The 19,765-nt window shown below is 47.0% G+C and overlaps 1 protein-coding gene across 1 annotated transcript in view; it reads left to right on the top strand.

The window, feature by feature from the left end:
- ITIH5 (inter-alpha-trypsin inhibitor heavy chain 5) overlaps positions 1 to 7,952 on the top strand; it is a 101,395-nt gene extending 93,443 nt beyond the window's left edge. The window contains exons 12-14 of the mRNA XM_008002218.3: positions 1,805 to 1,921; positions 4,779 to 5,156; positions 7,307 to 7,952. Coding sequence (XP_008000409.3) covers positions 1,805 to 1,921; positions 4,779 to 5,156; positions 7,307 to 7,608 — 797 coding nt within the window. The 3' untranslated portion in view covers positions 7,609 to 7,952. The remainder of the gene's footprint in view (positions 1 to 1,804; positions 1,922 to 4,778; positions 5,157 to 7,306) is intronic.
- Positions 7,953 to 19,765: the final 11,813 nt, after the last annotated feature.

Here is a 19,765-nt window from a genome sequence, read left to right as displayed (position 1 = left end):
GAGCCTCCGTCTCAATAAATAAAAAAAAATAAATTAAAAATAAAGTGTATGGAAGGCTCTACAAAGGTTATATACAGATACTACACATTGTATGTCGGGGACCTGAGTACACATGGATTTTAGTATCCGCGGGGGTCCTGGAACTAATCCGCCATGAACACCAAAAGACAGCTGTGTGCGTGCCTGAAAAAAATGCCAGCAATGCGGGTGAGAACTTTGATCTCCTCTGGGGGCCAGTTTTTCCCCATCAGCAAAAGACCAGCACCTTGAATTTCTTCATATGTTGAAATTTTCCGGGAAGTTGAGGCGCTTCCCAGGGAGAGCAGCCAGATCCTCTCAAGGGCGCTTCTCAGGGATGCTGGGGCAGAAGGGGTTTCTCAGTAGTGAATGCAGGGATGTTAGTTTGTTGCAGCATAAAAGCCGACCCTCTCCGGCTCATGCGTATACTGTGCACAGCATGCATGCAGACACATCCACGTGCACGGAAAGCAGAGGGGCATTCAAGAAACAAGTTGTAGGCTGGTGCGGTGGTTCACGCCAGTGATCCCAGCACTTTGGGAGGCTGAGGTGGGTGGATTGCTTGAACCCAGGAGTTTGAGACCAGCCTAGGCAACATAGTGAGACCCTGTCCCTACAAAAAATAAAAAATTAGCCCGGCATGGTGGCACCTGCCTGTAGTCCCAGCTGCTCAGGAGGCTGAGGTGGGAGGACCAGTTGAGCCCGGGAGTTTGAGGCTGCAGTGAGCTATGATTGCAGCAATGTGCTCCAGTCTGGTCAGCAGAGTGGGACCCTGTCTCAATAAAATAAAATAAAATAAAATAAAATAAAATAAAATAAAATAAAATAAACAAATTGCACTTGGAATATAAATTAGAAGGTAAATCTCCAATCTAGTAAGAGAATTGATACAGATTCTCAAGAAATCTTTTATCTGTATAATAAAAGGCAAGAGTGTTCACCTTTAACAGGTGAAAATGAGGACAGACAAGAACTGTCAGCTGAACTTTGTGGTCTCATCTGTGGACAGAAACTTCAGAGCAGTGAAGTCAGTGTGACCCAAAGGAGGGGTTTCCGCCGGTACCCTGCCTGTGTGCCTGGCCGCCTACTCACTTTTTGCTTCCCTTGCCCCTGCATCTAAGCTGGGCATGGCTCTCAGTGCCTGCGTGCAGGGGTGGCATATACAGCTGACGCTGCGAATGAGCCTGGGATAGCCTATGGCTTCCTGGGAGAAGAAGCGCGGTAGATCTCCCGTCATAGGAGAGGAAAGTCCTCTGCATCTGCGCCAGTAAAGGAGAAAGCAAATAGCAAGGGATGTGTGCCTGGGGAATGGAAGCATGGGGACTGAGTACCAGCAGAGGGTGTGTAGGGATCTCTCTTTCCTTCTCCTCTCACCTCTGGAGGCTTAGTTGTCTATACTGAGCTTAGGTGTGATGAAAGGAGCATTATATTGGAATTGGAAGACCTGAAGTCAAATGTTTACTGCGAACTCACTGGGTAATTTTGGGGAATCGTTTCCCTCCCACTCATCTTCCTCGTCTGGAAATTGAGGGCACCTCCTTCCAGTATCGTTTTCAGGATTCAATAAAATCATTTATTGGCGTGAACCTGGGAGGCGGAGCTTGCAGTGAGCCGAGATTGTGCCACTGTACTCGAGCCTGCAACCTGGGTGACAGAGCGAGACTCTGTCTCAAAAAAAATAAAATAAAATAACATCATTCATGAGAAAATAGAGAGTAGCACCTCCACCAGGAAGGTACTTAATAAGTGTCTTTCTTTTTCTCTCCTTTTTCTTCTGCTCTGGCAGTGGATGGCGATCCCCACTTTGTTGTGGATTTCCCCCTGAGCAAACTCACTGTGTGCTTCAATATTGATGGGCAACCCGGGGACATCCTCAGGCTGGTCTCTGATCACATGGACTCTGGTAAGTTCTACCTTCCACTGTAGCATCTGGGCAAAGACAGGTAGGTACTGCGTCCGCCTCTGTTCTTCAGATGGGTGTCCAGTGATCTGAGCCTCTGTTCTTCAGATGGGTGTCCAGTGATCTGAGCCTCTGTTCTTCAGATGGGTGTCCAGTGATCTGAGCCTCTGTTCTTCAGATGGTGTCCAGTGATCTGAGGGCCGCCTGATGGATGCCCAGTGGGTGTTGTCGGTGGTTAAGGGAAGTGCACAGCGCTCCTGGACTTACGCATCTGCCTCCCTGCTTTATGACAAGTGCTGCCTGGCCTTGGGCACGTGCCTTCGGAGTTGTTTCCCTTGTGACATGGAAATAGGGACACTCTATTGGCCTGACAAAGCTATTATAAAGTGGATCAAATGAAACTGGATGTGAAGTTGTTTTGTAAATGCTTAAGTGCTTTAGAAATCCACTGTGTAGGCTGGGCACGGTGGCTCATGCCTGTAATCCCAGTACTTTGGGAGGCCGAGGCAGGCGGATCACCTGAGGTCAAGAGTTCAAGACCAGCTTGGCCAACATGGTAAAACCCCGTCTGTACTAAAAAATACAAAAAAATTAGCCGGGCATAGTGGTGGGCACCTGAGATCCCAGCTACTCGGGAGGCTGAGGCAGGAGAATCTCTTGAACCCAGGAGGCGGAGGTTGCAGTGAGCTGAGATCACTCCAGCCTGGTGACAACAACGAGACTCTATCTCAAAAAAAAAAAAAAAAAAAAAAAAAAAGAAATCCACGATGTATTATTGTGTATTATTGTCATAGTGCCTATCCATTCAAAAGCTGGGATGCCAGGGTTCTAAACTCATGTCAGTTTCTTGATGACTCACACAGGACGCTCAGCTGTGAATCCACAGCTCTGTCTGTGTGCTGTGAACGTGTATGGTCAAAGGGGCTCTGTGTACCCTGTCGGTCTGTAGAGGGCCTGGGTGAAAGAGATTAGCACAGAGAAGGCTTTTCAAGTACAATGCAGGTAACAAGCCATGTCCAGCTCTGCGAGGACAAGCTTTGGAGTGGGCATCCTGGCACTTCTCACTGCCAAGAACGTGAGTGTCTTGGAATGTTGGGTTGCACAGGGTCCCCCGGCAGGTGACATGTGTGATGCGATTATGTAGAGTTTGATCCTGGGGTTCGTTCAACACATTGTTTTCTTGCGGGACTTTATAGCCTCAGAGCTAAATCTCTACTGTTTCTTACTTAGAAGGGCTCAGGAGCAAGATAGGACCTAACTGTGTATGTCCTTGGAAATACCTCCTATTCTAGGAGCAGTTCCCATGGTTTCTGTCTTCTGCGAGATGTCTGTGATGGGAACTCAGCCCAAAAACGCTTAGGACTTTGAGGCTGGAAGAGCATAGGCTCTTGTCATGCTGGGATTTCTCCCCTTCCCTGACCCCTTGCCCCAGAGAAGACCCTTTTTTCCTTGAATGTCTAAGAAGTTTTATTGGGAAGATTATTCTCAAAGCAGAGAAAACAAGAGTTAATTATGTAACAATCTTTTCTTATTGCAAATTGCAGCTTTGCCTGAGAGCAAAACACATTTAACATGCATCACCTAATTCAGCCCCAAACATCTCTAGTGCAGTTGCCATCTGATTGCTATTCAGCCAGACAGCACAGAACCCTGGGGCTTGGTTCACAGGCCTTGCTCAAGTCCAGAAGAGCCCCAGTGGTGTTCAGAATGATGAAGAAAAAAAGAAATGAGTTGATTTGATAGCAGTTTACAATTTACACAAATGCTACCTCCTGGGATCCTCACCAAAATTCTCTTAGGTTTTATATCTGTCCATCCATTTTACAGATAAGGAAATGGAGGCAGGTTTTTTTTTTTTTGAGATGGGGTTTCACTCTGTCGCCCAGGCTGCAGTGAAGTGGTGCCATCTGGGCTCACTGCAGTCTCCACCTCCTGGGTTCAAGTGGTGATTCTCCTGCCTCAGCCTCCCCAGAAACTGGGATTACAGGTGTTTTTTGTTTTTTGGTTTTTTTTTTCCTGACTTGTCTAAGGATGAACACCTAAGTGGAGGAAGAACTTGAGTTTTTGGACTAAAAACAAAACAAAAAGCTAACTTTGCATTCTCCCACACTGCTCAGTGGCATCGTAAGATGTCCGAATTAGGATCAGCAGCCTCTGGTGGATACGAAATACGCATCAGGGTCATACAAAGGTTCTTATCACTACAGCCACACTGGAAGGAAACCAGACGAACATGGTAAGCTGTGTGTAGATGCACAAATACTTAGCTTCGTGCCTCCTTCTACGGTATCTTGACCCAAACCTACATCCTCCGTCCTCTATCCCAAGATACTGGTCAGACAACAGTAAAAAATCCACACATAACTTTACGCTTTCCCTCATCCATTCACTCAGTATCCACTGAGTGGCCTCTGTGTGTAAGTCCGACAGTGTTTTTGGTACTAGAGATCAAAGATAAGCCCAAAGGAGGAGGGAAATTCTAACTTGATGTGTTGGGCAGGGATAGATTTTTTCTTCCTTTTTTTTTTTTTTTTTTTTTTTTGTGAGATAGGATCTTACTCTCGAGCCCAGGATGGAGTGCAGTGGTGTACTCACAGCTCACGGCAGCCTTGAGCTCCTGGGCTCCTGGGAACGCCTGGGCTCAAGCGAACTAGCTGGGACTACAGGCATGCACCACTATGCCCAGCTAATTTTTTATTTTTAGTAGAGACAGGGTCTCTCTGTGTTGCCCAGGCTGGTCTTGAACTCCTGGCCTCAAGCAGTCCACCTCCCCTGGCCTCCCAAGTGCTGGGATGACAGGCGTGAGCCACCACTCCCGGCCAGATTTTCTAACCTTGTTCTTTTCCCCTTGGCCTTTGAGGTGTGACAGTGAATGGAGAGTTAATCGGGGCGCCCGCCCCTCCAAATGGCCATAAGAAACAGCGCACTTACTTCCGCACCATCACCATCCTCGTCAACAAGCCAGAGAGATCTTACCTCGAGATCACACCGAGCAGAGTCATCCTGGATGGTGGGGACAGGCTGGTGCTCCCCTGCAACCAGAGTGTGGTGGTGGGGAGCCGGGGGCTGGAGGTATCCGTGTCTGCCAATGCCAATGTCACGGTCACCATCCAGGGCTCCATAGCCTTTGTCATCCTCATCCACCTCTACAAAAAGCCGGCGCCTTTCCAGCGACACCACCTGGGCTTCTACATCGCCAACAGCGAAGGCCTCTCCAGCAACTGCCACGGACTGCTAGGTGGGAAGCTGTGCTCTCCTCACGCTGGGTGTAGAGGACAGAGTTAAATTTCCCAAGCAAAGCTGATATTGCCAGCATCTTTAGTTCAATTGAGAAATTCAATAGGAATGTGGTTTTTATTATATATACAGTCAGCATATGTATGTATGTATGTGTGTGTTTGCATATATATACAGTCTATACATATACATAATATACATATATGTATACACAGACTGCATATGTGTGTATGTATATATACAGTATCTACATAATATATCATATATACAATCTGTATATGTTTGTATGTATGTGTAGTCTGTATATGTATGTGTGTGTGTATATATAGTCTACATAATGTATTATACATGTATATATGTATATGTACAGTCTATGTACGTGTGTATATATGTATACACAGTCTATATACATGTATATATATACACAGTCTGTATATGTGTATATATGTATGTATACAGCGTGTATGTATACAGTGTGTATGTATGGTATGTATATATACATATAGTCTGTATGTATGTGTGTATATATATACAGTCTGTATGTATGGTGTGTGTATATATACACAGTCTGTATATGTGTGTCTATATACAGTCTGTATGTATATATGTGTGTATATGTATATATGTATGTATACAGTATGAATGTGTATATATGTATATATGTATACAGTCTGTATGTATTTATGGTGCGTGTGTGTGTATATACGCAGTCTGTATATGTGTGTGTGTATATACGCAGTCTGTGTGTATATATACAGTGTATGTATGTATATATGTGTACAGTCTATGTACATATTATATATATTCACACACACACACACACACACACAGTCATGCCTTGCTTAATGACAGGGATACATTCTGAGAAATGCATCGTTACGTGATTTGGTCGCTGTATGACCATCTAGAATATCCTTACACAAACCTCTCTAGATAGTGTAGTCTACTACCCACCCAGCTAGGCTCTGTGGTGTCTCCTATTGCTCCCAGGCTACAGACCTGTACACCGTGTGACTGCATGGAATACTGCAGGCAATTGCAACACGTTGATAAGTATTTGTTCATCTAAACGTATCTAGACATGGAAAAGGTACACTAAAAATATGCTATTACAATCCTATGGGACCACCATCATATTTTCAGTCCATCATTGATTGAAATGTCATGATGTGGTGCATGACTGTATATGTAATATGAAAATTACATATGTAATATGAAAATTAGATCACTACATATGTAATATGAAAATTAGATTTCTTCCTGGGCTTTCTGGGCTAAGAATGGGCTTTATAAACCAGTAGTTCTCTTTAGCCTTCTGGGAAAATGAATGAGGAATTGGAGTGTAGTCACCTGAGGGTCCAGTTCCTTTGCTCTCAGCAAGAAGACACAGACATGAGGCAGCCCTGCCCAGTGCCCAGCCTGAGCAACACCCCCACCGGGGGAGGTACCCACGTGGCCGTGCACAGCAGGCGGGCCATTCTACCCAGCTTTCTTCAATGAGCAATTTCGCATGGGCCCCTTGCCCAAAAATAAAGAGCAAGCCATTGTCAGGGCTCAGTTAGTAGGCAGGATTTCCTGACTCTTGAGCTGGCTGTATTTCGTGGGGCCTGGCGGCCCAGTGTGAGCTCCCTTTGCAGACACAGCTCTTTATTCCTGTGGCCTGAGCAGTGCTGCCATCGGACCCGGAGAGTCCTGAGGACGAGGGTCAGAGACAAGCTGAGCTGACTGCTTTCCACCCTGCACCCAACACAGACCTGAGGCTGATAGAAAGGAGGCGGGCCTGTGACTGGGGAGAGGACAGAGGGAAGACGGAACACTCCTTCCCTCTTTTATCTGCCCCATCCTGTCCTCTGGACTCAGTAGGAGACCATGGTTATCGCTATTTGTAGGTTAGGCAACTTTCTAGTGTTAGCAACTGGGAAGCTTCCAGCAGTCGTGGGTAAATCCCATGGTGTGGATAAACCCTCAGCTCTCTCCTCCCTGCCCCCAGAACACATGTTCTTCCATGACACCAGAAAATGTCTCAGCTCCTGCTGGGAGAGTCCAGTCTCGGGCTGTGGCCAATTGTAAGCCTTGCCGCCACTGAAGCTGGATTTCAGCATGAGGTTTCTGCATTTGACTGAGACCCGATGCTTTGCTTTGTCCTCCCAGGTCAGTTCCTGAACCAGGATGCCAGACTCACGGAAGACCCTGCGGGGCCCAGCCAGAGCCCCACTCACCTTCCGCTCCTTCAGGCGGGAGAGGGGCCTGAGGCCGTCCTAACGGTGAAAGGCCACCAAGTCCCAGTGGTCTGGAAGCAAAGGAAGATTTACAATGGGGAAGAGCAGATAGACTGCTGGTTTGCCAGGAACAACGCCGCCAAACTGATTGACGGGGAGTACAAGGATTACCTGGCCTCCCATCCGTTTGACACAGGGATGACACTTGGCCGGGGAACGTCCAGAGAGCTCTGAAGCTGGCAGCCTTAATGATGCAAGTGCATGAAGGACCGTGATGTGGGGAGGCCATGGGGCAGCTCTTTTCATGGCTTGTACACGCCTCAGCTCCTGGCAATTAGCTGGACTCCGTGACCCACCCCTGGTGCAGCGTAGATCCGACGTCTGTCTGGGCAAAGGGTAGGGGCGGGAAGCCTGAGAGCAAATGTCATTTCTCTCTCCTCCCTCTTCCTGCCTCTCCCCACCCTGCCCACATCCACGGAGGGGAGAAAGGTCATAGCTAAATGCAACAAAGTCTGTATCTTGTCCCAACCTGCTTATCTGTTCTGTTAGCCTATCATAAAGTAAGCCTTTCTGGTGAAGGAAGGTTGCTATGAAACTTGTTTTCTTGGTGGAAATGGCCAAGTTTGGGCACTGTGCTTTTTGCCTTACACTAATGCTTAGAAAGCTGTCTTTTCAGTGGTGGTGCAGCCCTCAGATGTGTGGCCAACCTCTGCTACAAAGGAATCTGTCACTGAGTCCAGGCCACCAATCATGCAGATAGCCCATACATTTGATCACTGTAAACTATGAAGTCTTTTCTTACGAGAGGTTTTTCTTCTGCTGTGGTATCTTGCCCTTAAAAATTAGTTTTCATTAAAAGGAAATTTGATTGAAAATAGAAACATCTACAGCTCAGATACTGATCTCTTTCTAATGGGCTTTGTAAACCACGTGACTTTGTTAATGGCTGTTCTCCAATTTGTTCCAATAAGCTAAAGGCTTTTAACACACAGGACAACTCCATGTGGTTGATTTTACTGGCGTGTCTTGGTGCTGAAGAGTTGGCCAAGTGAATGTGATGCATCTTTTACTTGGAGCTCTCCAGCCTTTGTCATAGTTCCCAGACCTTGTTTCCTTGTGGTCCTCTAGGAGGTAATCAGTTACATGTGCACAGTGCTAGGACGGGAGGCAGAGCCGGCTCGGAGAAGGTCCACCAGCCCGCCTATCGCAGGAAGCGTGTCGGTGCTTAGAAAATCGAGGACTTCCAGCTTCCTTCATGTCAGATAGAAAAAAAGCCAGGAAACCAGCATGAACAGGGGCTCTGGTTCCAAAACTTGGACAAACCTGATGCCCTAAGGAAAAGGTTAAGATCAGAGGGGGCTTCCAGAGCCAATGAACGTCACCCTTCAGCAGACAGATACTGGGAGCGCTTGGGCAGAGAAAGACTGTGGTCAGGGAAGTGGAATGTTTCTATGCGGGCCAGAGTTCAAGGCTCGGGCTGGCCTCACAACAGGCTTCTTCCATGGGGCTTGACACCAGAGCAGCCCCCGCGTGAAATGCGAAGGCGTGCTCAGCACTGGGAGGGATACCTGAGTTAAGAAAATTGTTTATCATGTTTGCCTTCCCTGGGGAAACATTCTGGCAGTAAAATGACATCCACATGTTCCTGTTGGATGCAGCGGCTTCGGAACGAGTCAGCGCTGGGGGACTCTCCGGGCTTGTCTCTCTTGCTTTGTGAACCCTCCACACCAGGGCCTGTCTGCTGTGCTATTTATTTGCCTTCCGTCTTCCCAAACTCAGCTGCCTGTATTCATGCCAGAGGTGCAGAGGCTGCCAGCCAGTGCTGCTGACAGATGCTTTCAGATTGTAGAGCTTAGAGAAAGGGAGCGGGAGCTAGAGGTAGCCAGGGGCTGGCCAGGCTCCCTGGGGCCTTCCTATTATGTAAATCCCAGCCGGACAGACAGCCCTGGAGCCAGGTGGCCCCGTCCCCTGTGGAGCACTTGGAGCAGTGATCTGTTGTTCCAGGTGTTTAAGTCTTGACACTGCAGAAAAGAGGACGTTATTAGGAAAGAGCAGTTCCTGCTGCCTGTGCTGCTACTTTAAGAGCTGAGAAAAACATTCCAACGAGATACCCATAGCTAACTCGCTTGCTCAGAAAAAAAATTGAAAAGTATCAAAGTTGAGCTTTTATTTTTAAAAATTATATTTTACTGTAGACAAATATCACCTTTTTTCCTCTTCCTCTTTAGGTGTAGGTTTTTTTTTTTTTTCCCCTGCAAATGGGGTCAGTACCTGAAAGCCCCAAACCCCATCCCGAGGTTATAGTTAGGACCTTTGCATTTGATTAAAAAAAAATAGTATTTTCTGTTGTCCACGTGTGTTGTAGCAAGCTCTGTAAATGCAGGGGAAGGGCGAAATTCTCAGATAGGGAAACTCAGGTAGAGAGTGCCACGGAGTGGTTTTTGCCGGGTTATACAACATACTTAATGCAGGGTTACACTGAACCTCCAGAATCGTTTTGTTTGCTTTGACACTGTTTCACCATCTGGGCAATCATTTATTTTCCTTGAGCGTTTATAAACCAGGGTGAGGGTTCCTAAATGAGAGATTGAATGAGATGAAGAAGTATGTCATAATTAGAGGAGATAAATCTCCTTGTTATCACAGTAGTTAATGTGTCATAATCACTGACTAACTGGGACCTTGAACGAGTCAGCATCTGTGCCTTTCAGTCCCCTCCCTTGTCTAAAAATGAGAGGCATCTGGATGAGTCGTCTTGAAGGATCTTCTCATTTAAAGTTTCACATTCCTAAAATGAAATGGACTGAAAATGAAGGAACACTGTTCTTTATCCTCCCCTGACCCCCCACAGCCCCATGCTAGGTGCACCATCTTCCTCCATTTGACTTTTTAATGCTTTACAACTTCAGGCTAAAGGGAGGGGATGTTGGGAGGAGAAACCATCAGAAGATTCCCTCGGTGCTGCAACTGTGCTGAGGAGGCCAGGGACTGGGAATCGGAGTGAGCGCCTCTGTGTTTCTTTAGGGAGTAACATTCAACATTTAATTGAATCATATATCCTGATAGGTGGATTAGGAACAGGATTCATTCCTTTACATTTATGTTTTGGCTAAACTACATGCCTTGAATTGAGTGTATATGTCTTCCCCAAATCCATATGTTGAAGCTTAAATCCTGAATGTGATGGTTCTTGGAATTGGGACTTTTGGAAGGTTATTAGGTCTTGAGGGCAGAGCCCTCACAAATGGGATTAAGGCCCTTATAGGAAGAGACTTGGGGCCAGGTGCAGTGGCTCACACCTGTAATCCCAGCATTTTGGGAGGCCGAGGCGGGCAGATCATGAAGTCAGGAGATCAAGACCATCTTGGCCAACATGGTGAAACCCTGTCTCCACTAAAAACACAAAAATTAGCTGGGCGTGGTGGTGCATGCCTGTAGTCCCAGCTGCTTGGGAGGCTGAGGCAGGAGAATCGCTTGAACCAGGAAGTCGGAGGTTGCAGTGAGCCAAGATCACACCACTGCACTCCAGCCTGAGTGACAGAGCAAAACTCCGCCAAAAAACAACAACAAAAAGACATGGGAGAGATGGTCTTTTTCCCCTTCACTGTGTGGGGGATACAATGAGAAGATGGTCCTCACCAGACACCATGTCTGCTGGCGCCTTGATCTTGGACTTCCCAGCCTCCAGAACTATGAGAAATAAATGTGTTTTGTTTAAGCCACTCAAGTCTGTGGTATTCTTGTTAAGGCAGCCCAAGCTGACTAAGACATCAAATCATTCAAAACATTAATTCTTTTTATGTTCTTTAAGCTTCCCAGAATGTACACAAACAATGCCATTATTAAAATTTAAAGGACTCTTGAAACCGTAGGACATGATCCAGCTAAAATAAACAAAATAACACAGCTAAGCAAATACTTAGAAACGTAGGTTTAAATATTTATTTTAGTCAGTTTTAAATAGTGGGGTACCAGACAGTTCACATTCAAGAGACATTTTACTTAGACAATGATTTTTAAGAGAATGATGCGTAAAACAACATATTGGTCTGTTTATTTTTTTAAGGGAAAATGGAATCAGGGCTGTTGAGAATAAAACTTGATGAATCTAACTGCACTGCTTGTTTGTAGGCATTTCTGAATTACACACGATGATATGTAAATGGGGTAGCAACACTGGAAGAAGAATGTTAAAGTAACACAAATTATTGTAGAGAACAACAAATTCACAGCAGTCATTCCTGTGCTCTTCTGAATCTGTCGGATACACCGGAGGATCTTAAACCTCTCGGTCCATTCCCGCCTGGGGACTCTGGCATTCCAAACTTTGATCATTATTGGGACCAGTACATTATTGGGTACTCTTTTGCACACACTATGCCCACCATCTTGACTGGTGCTGCTTCCACTGGGTTCAGGGTCATTTCCCTCCTAGGTGCCATTTCTAACTCATGGTTTTGGCATTCCTACCTCCAGTTCTGAGTGGTTTCACTGGATCGCGTTTAGATTTCAGTTGAGCTATATTACAAGCTGAGTGGGACAACAGCTGCTTAGAACCAAAACAGACATAGGACACAAAGGAGGTATCACTGGCAGGCTGTGTTAAAGAGAAAACAAGTGAACAACTGATGTCAAGGACTCAAGTTGACTTATCTCTGCTTTTGGCATCTTCTGTGGCTTTAAAATGAACGGACTGGCGTGGTGGCTCACACCTGTAATTCCAGCAGTTTGAGAGGCCAAGGCAGGTGGATCATTTGAGCTCAGGAGTTTGAGACCAGCTTGGGCAACATGACAAAACCCTGTCTCTACAAAAATAATAATAATAAAAAAAAAGCCAGATGTGGCAGCATGCACCTGTAGTCCCAGTTACCCAGGAGGCTGAGCGGGGAAGATCACCTGAGCCCAGGAGGCTGAGGTTGCAGGCAGCTGTGATCATGCCACTGCACTCCAGCCTGGGTGATCAAGTGAAACCCTGTCCAGTGGTCACTGCCTTCAAGGTCCACTGGGTGACTCTGTTGAGTAGTTCGACTTTGTCTCTTTTGTTTCTTCTGTTTCTCTTGTAGAGTGACTTTGTTTCTCTTTGATGAGATGCTGGATCCCTTTGCTGCTTTGGTGTGAATCTTACTTTTTTAATTTTTTTTTTTTTTTTTTTTTTGAGGCAGAGTCTTGCTGTGTCGCCCAGGCTGGAGTGTAGTGGTGTGATCTTGGCTCACTGCAAACTCCACCTCCTGGGTTCAAGTGATTCTCATGCCTCAGCCTCCTGAGTAGCTGGGATTACAGGCATCTGCCATCACTACACCTGGCTAATTTTGTGTTTTTAGTAGAGACGGGGTTTCACTATGTTGACCAGGCTGGTCTCAAACTCCTGATCTCAGGTGATCCTCCCACCTTGGTTTTTAAAAAATCTTTCCTAGTCTGTTTTGATGAATTTCTTTCTTCCTACCAACCTACAGGCATACTCTAAGGTTTTGTCTTTGGTACTCTGCACTTTCCCCCTTAGTGATCTCATCCATGTCTTGCTTTCCACATCTGCCTCTGCACACACTGGTAGCTCTGAACATACATTTGCAGTCCTGACTTCTTTCACAGTCATTTCCCTTTAGCTGTTCTGGAATCATCCCAAAGTTAGGAGTTAAAGCAAACTTTCTATCTTCAAAGTGACTATATTTATATTATAGGTATTTGAGGTTGGGGATCTGGGAGCCAAAAGGAAAGAGACATTCCAGCACCATCCTTTTCTACTTGGGATGTTGCAAATAAAGGTGAAAAAAATGCCTCTCTCTAATATAAATATATATATACACACACACACACATATATATGTATATGTATATATGTGTGTGTGTGTGTGTGTGTGTGTATATATATAGGGTATATTTCATAGGAAGCCAACCCAAATTAATTTTTATTGACACAATGTTCTTCCTGAAAATTCTCTGTTAATCATATTATGTCCTCAAAACAACAGCTGTGTTTGTGCAAGAGAAGACCCAGTGTTCTGATGGCTCCCTGGGAATTTCTGGTTATATAAGTTGAAAAATCACATGTACTAAGTTCATTGACGTGCCCATGAAATAACTTAATTGAACTATGAGTACAAAATTCATTGTACTTGCTTTTTTGTATGCTTTTAAAAAAAATAACAAATCTTATTAGAAGTGAGTAAGGGCAATGTAGAAAATATAGCACTGCAGATATTTGAGTGTGAATGAAGATCTCAGTGCTACATTCTTTATTTGGTTCAATTTTCCACTGGAAGTCTGCCCCCGTTTCTTGAATCTTTCAGCCACAAAATTAACATAAGCCCTATAAATGTTAGAAAGTAAAATGTCACACAAGGCTGAAGTCCGGCTTCTATTCTGAAGGTTCACAGGGAAAGTTACAGAAGAAAACAAACCTTTCTATGGGAAGGCAAAAGCAATTTAAGGCTCAGCTCAAAACCGAAGAGGGCTGGAGCCTAGGAGTATTCTGGAAGCTGAAAGTTCTAGAACTTGTAGGCAACTGCTTATCCTTTCAATTTCTTTATCTGTCTGTCCGGGAAACTAAAACGGAGCACTTTGGAAATTAAATGATGAAAAACAACATAGAATAAAACTGTGTGTATTATTGAATGACAATAGCATTCTAAATTGTTCATGCAATTTTCCCAGCAGAGTAAATACTTCAAAACAAACACATTCACTTATTCATTCATGCAACTAATCTTCAGTGGGCACTGACGATGTAGAGGGGACAGAGCACACCTCCTGTCCTTCCCTGGAGATAATGTTTTGTGTCATTAGTTATGATAAGAGGTGGACAGCTGCCTGTCTTAGAGAGGTTCTGATAAAAGGATGGGGGTTTCAAAAGGAAGAGATCGTGCTCATCTGGGGTGTGAGAGGAGCTGGCCTTGGATCTGGGTCTTACAGCAGCAGCCAGCGTTGGAGAGGAAGCATGTCTAGGACCATTTAATCTCATAACATTTCTTTATCAGAAAAATTCTTGGCCGTGCGCAGTGGCTCACGCCTGTAATCCAAGCACTTTGGGAGGCCGAGGTGGATGGATCATGAGGTCAAGAGATGGAGACCAGCCTGGACAACACGGTGAAACCCCATCTCTACTAAAAACACAAAAAAATTAGCTGGGCATGGTGGCGCATGCCTGTAATCCCAGCTATTTGGGAGGCTGAGGGAGGAGAATTGCTTGAACCCGGGAGGCAGAGGTTGCAGTGAACTGAGATCATGCCACTGCACTCCAGCCTGGAGACAGAGCAAGACTCTGTCTCAAACAACAACAACAACAAATCTCTCCAAGGAAAAGGAAAATAAATTGTAGAGGGGAAGAGCCATCCCCTGCCCTCATCACAGAGCTAACGTGCAGGATGGGATCAGGCTGGCCTGGCTGCGAGGCCCTTCCTCTTTTTATGACTCTGGGAGGCTCTGGACTAAACAAGAGCAGCTTCTACAGTGACGGCCATGGGCTGCTGCACCCGAGTCCAGGATCCCACCTGTGTCTACCCCCTTGTGCATCCCAAGCCTTTCTTCACCTCCAGAAGCGGTGGTTTCGGAGCTGCTTGTTTCCGTCTAAAAGTGGCGTCTGCGGTAGCCCATGTTGTGCTGCTTCTGCCAATGGCTGGGGTGGGCGTGGGCAGAGACTCCTGATGGGTGGACTTGACGGGGCCACCTTAGGAAATCCATGACCCCCTTCCAAGTGTTCATTGTGGGACAAGGCTTTTTTTTTTTTTTTTTTTTTAAAGAAACCTGGCTAGAGAAGGGCAGAGTGTGGGGCCCACAGTGGAAAAGCCTTGGCCGGGCAGCCAGGGCTCTTTGCTGGGCCCGCGTTTGCTGTCTTGGTGCCTCAGACCCCAGGAAGCCCGGAGACCACAGCATGGCTCCAATTTCACGTTTCTCCCTTTTCCTTAGACATGACATCCTCGGAAACATCTCGTAGTCAGCAGCTTTCTGAAGCAAATCTCTGTGAGTTGGAAGGACGGGAAACACACGTGGGGAGCTGGGGTCGGGGGTGGAGAGCCTCTTGGGGACGGCGGTGGGGTGGGTGCCACCCCCCAGCTGGGAGTGAAATAGAGAGAGAGAAATCACATGCAAATGAGTGGCTTTTCACTGTCACTCGTCGTCTTGGGAGAGACAGAGACAATGCAGATATGGATGTGATTAATGAGCCGCCGGCCACACCTGGCACAGCAGTGCAGGTGGAAGCCAGACAACTTCCCTTTCTCCTTATCACTTACCCGGTGCTGTGCTGGGAACACGCCCTGGTTTCTGCAGAGGAGATAAGCGAGTCCTGGGGAGAACATGGACTTTCGGCAGCCAGCGAGAAAGGAGGGGAAGGTAGACTCGAGACGGGGCCTGGGCACGGGGGATGAGCTCCTGCGGGTTGGAGAGAAGGGGAGCGGAGCGGGGAGGGTGCCGCAGAGAACCCAGGACCCAGAGGGGATGTCCTTTTGGAAAAGTTTCCCAAGTCATTGCCCTTCCTCCTCTGCAAAATCCTCGGTCAGCCGCGTCACCCAGATGAACGAAGCCACATCGAAACCGGCACTGCCCGTCCTTGGGCAGGGTCATTAGTTTCTGAGGTTTGCTGAGGATTGCTGAAGCCTCCTGAGCTGAGTTTCCCCTGCGAGGCGGGTGCCCCCCACCCCATGCCCTACTTGTTCGTTCTTTTGTGTCCATTGTCTGGGAGATGGTGTAGATCCCATACCTCTGGCCTGCTGGCTCATGTCCACCAGGGCACCTGGTACTGGAGGGCGGAAAGCAGGGCAAAGGGTGATGGGAGGAAGGAGTGGCAAGTTACAGATCACCAGGGAGCAGGAGCGGAAGGGACCCTGGCAGAGGAGAGGCTTAGCCCCTTTGGGTCCTGGACACTTTGAGCATGTGATGAAATATCAAATCGAGGGACTCCTCTCTCAATCTCTCACTCTTTGAGATAGGCCCTTCCTCTGTTGCCCATGCTGGAGTGCAATGGTGTGAGCATGGCTCACTGCAGCCTTGACCTCTGGGACTCAGTGGATCCTCGTGTCTCAGTGTCCAAGGGGGCTGCGACCCCAGGTGTGTGCTATCACACCCGGTTAATTTTTGTTTTGTGTGTTTTTTGTAGAGACGGGGTCTTACTATGTTGCTCAGGCTAGTCTTGAACTCCTGGCCTTAAGTGACCTGCCTGCCTTGGCCTCCCAAAGTGCTGGGTTTACAGGCGTGAGCCACTGTGCCCAGCCAACTCTCTTTCTTAAAAAAAGAAAAAGACTAACTCCCAGGCCGAGGTCCTGAGCCACGTGATCTCCTTCTAAAGCCTCTACCACGGAGGGTGCTTTGCTGCTCTGTCCCGGGGCAGCCAGGCTGTCTCACCAAGCCTCCGGCCCTCCGGCTGTGACTTAGGCCTAATTCATCCAGCTGGGGGCCTGGAATGACCCGCGCTCCCGGATGACTCCCAACGGCCCACCCCTTGCAGTGAGCAGAGTTTTGGGCACAATATCCAGGATTGTTTTTTGGTTTTTGACCTCCTGTGGCCACAACTCTTCAATTACTTTCCTCTGCAGGACTTTAGCATTTAGGCCAAAGCAGTTCTCAAGACCTCCCTGTGAGGTCGGGGAGAGGTGAGCCTATTCCTTCTTGCTTAGGGGGTCACAGGGAAGCTCACACCCAGTGACCCGCCGCCGACCACACGGTCAGCACAGAGCCAGGCCTGAGTGATTGGCTCCCAGCTGGGCTCGGTCCTCCCTGAAGCAAACACCTTGGCGCCCCTCTTTGGCGGGGCCTGCTAGGGTTACAGCCGAACAGACTGGTAAGAAAGGGAGAGAGAAACCCAGCAGGTTAAGTACAGCCAATTCCTGTCCCCATGCGGTAGGGCTTGGCTGCTGTCGCCACCGAGAGCGGGGAAAGAATGGAGCTTATTATGTGGGGGGTGGAGGGGCGGCCCAGGGAGGTGTTAAGCAGAGAAAACGGGTTGAAATTCAAGTCGAGGCGATGCTGCCAGCCCGGCGCCTGCTGTGAGACAGTCCGATGAACTCTGATAAACCCGGAGGCACCTTTTCCACACCCCGGTCCAGCCTGGAAACTTTAGCACGCTGTGGAGAGGGAAGGGCTCGCAGGGAGGGGTGCGGGGAGATGGGGTGGCGGGCCGTGTTGCTGGAGAGGCAGGAGAAGAAGGAGGCCCAATTTGCTCAGGACCCCCAAGGTTGGGCCGCTCAGCTTCTGGCCCTGGGGACTTGGGGGGGTTCGTAGGGGGAGGCTACAGCATGCAGGGCCCTGATGCAGGGGTGAGAAGAGGAGGGAAGGAGCGGGCATGGCAGCAGGGAGGGCCTGGGTCCAGGATGCTGCCAATCGAACTGCTGTGGCCATGAGCAGAGCCCTGGGATTGGCCCCTGTGCTGGGACATTGCCGGCTGCCAACCACCCCCCAGACAGGCTAGTGAGAAACGTCCTCTTGGGAGATCGCAGCCAGCCTCACAGATGCCCCACATTTCCCTTTCTAGGCCTGGAGATTGGGGTGACAGCCCTTCTTGGTGTCATTGAAACGCGTGTGGTTAATCTCAGTCCTTGGGGTCCACATACAACCACATGAATGTGCTTCTCATCTATAATAAATTATATACTAAGGATGCCGAAAGCAGGCCCTTGGAGAGAGATGTGTATACCCGTGCTCATAGCAGCATTCTTCCAGTTACCAAGAGGTGGAAGCCACCCAAAGCCCATTGATGGAAAAATGATAAGCAGATATAGTATTAATAGATACAGACAGTAGGATAGTATTCTGCTTTAGAAAGGAAGGAAATTCCGATGCATACCACCACATGGATGCACCTTGAGGACATTATGCCGAGTGAAATAAGCCAGTCACAAAAGACAAATATTGCATGATTCCACATACGTGAGGTCCCTAGAGTAGTAATGGAGACAGAAAGTGCAATGGTGGTGGCCAGTGATTTCAAGGAGCGCGAAAAGGAGAGTTACCGTTTAATGGGTGCAGAGTTTCCATTTTAAATGACAAAAAGTTCTAGAGATATGTTGCACAAAGAGTGTGAATGTGCTCAATGCTACTGAACTGTACACTTAAAAACGGTTCAGATGGGCCAGGCATGTACAGGCTCACGCCTGTAATCCCAGAACTTTAGGAGGCCCAGGTGGGCAGATCACCTGAGGTCAGGAGCTCAAGACCAGCCTGGCCAACATGGTGAAACCCCCATTTCTACAAAAATAGAAAAATTAGCTGGGCATGATGGTGGGTGCTTATAATCCCAGCTACTTGGGAGGCTGAGGCGTGAGAATTGCTTGAACCTGGTAGGCGGAGGTTGCAGTGAGTCGAGATCACACCACTGCATTCCACAGAGTGAGACTCTTTCTCAAAAAAAAAAAAAAGGTTAAGATGGTAAATTCTATGTTATGTGGTTATGAAAAAGCACAAATGGATAACAGAACCAAAAATAAAAATTCTGAAGGGCAATATCTAGTTTCTCTGATGGATGGGGCAAAGTAGGTTTTCTCTTTTCCTTCCTCTCCTCCTAATGAGATTCCCCTTATGAAATCCTTGCAAACTGCACCTGCTCCCATCCTTCTTAATAAGTCACCCAAATGCTTGCACAGAAGCCATGCAGCATAATTTTTCAAATCTCTGCTTTTCTGATCCAGCTTAAAGGGCAGGACTGGGTCGACACTCCAGTGAAGGCAAAGGTTCCATGACATGTGTCCCTGGGACCTCCCGTTCTCATCTATAAACCCAGAACACTAGGACTCCCTCGCCCACAGCAAGAAGTTCAACCTTGATGAAAAAATGTCTTAATAACTGGTCTTTGTCATCATTCAAAATAATCAAAATGGACCAAATGATGACCTGAACATCAGATCATTGTATCAACAATTTTACATTTTTTCTTTTTTAAAAAAGTTTTTTTTAATTTTAAGTTCTGGGATACATGTACTGAATGTACAGGTTTGTTACATAGGTATACATGTGCCATGGTGGTTTGCTGCACCTGTCAACCCGTGATCTAGGTTTTAACCCCTGCATGCATTAGGTATTTGTCCTAATGCTCTTCCTCCCCTTTCCCCTGCTACAGAACAACAACAAAAAAAGAGCCCTTATAGCCAAGATAATCCTAAGCAAAAAGAGCAAAGCTGGAGGTATCATGCTACCTGACTATACTACATCAAACTATACTACAAGCCTACAGTAACCAAAACAGCATGGTACTGGTACCAAAACAGACATATAGACCAATGGAACAGAACAGAGCCCTCAGAAATAACATCATACATCTATAAGCATCTGATCTTTGACAAACCTGACATCTTTTCTTTTAAAAGAAAGATAGGAAGGTCCTGGATGGACACAGGTCTATAAGATGAGACCCAAAAAATGTTTCTACTTCCAAAGTTGCTTCTAAAATTACAGTGCAAATATATCCA

Source organism: Chlorocebus sabaeus, chromosome 9 (genome assembly GCF_047675955.1).
Source record: "Chlorocebus sabaeus isolate Y175 chromosome 9, mChlSab1.0.hap1, whole genome shotgun sequence".
Classification (NCBI taxonomy): domain Eukaryota; kingdom Metazoa; phylum Chordata; class Mammalia; order Primates; family Cercopithecidae; genus Chlorocebus; species Chlorocebus sabaeus.
Note: the sequence above shows the minus strand (reverse complement) of the source record. Positions and strands in the feature narration are given on the sequence as shown.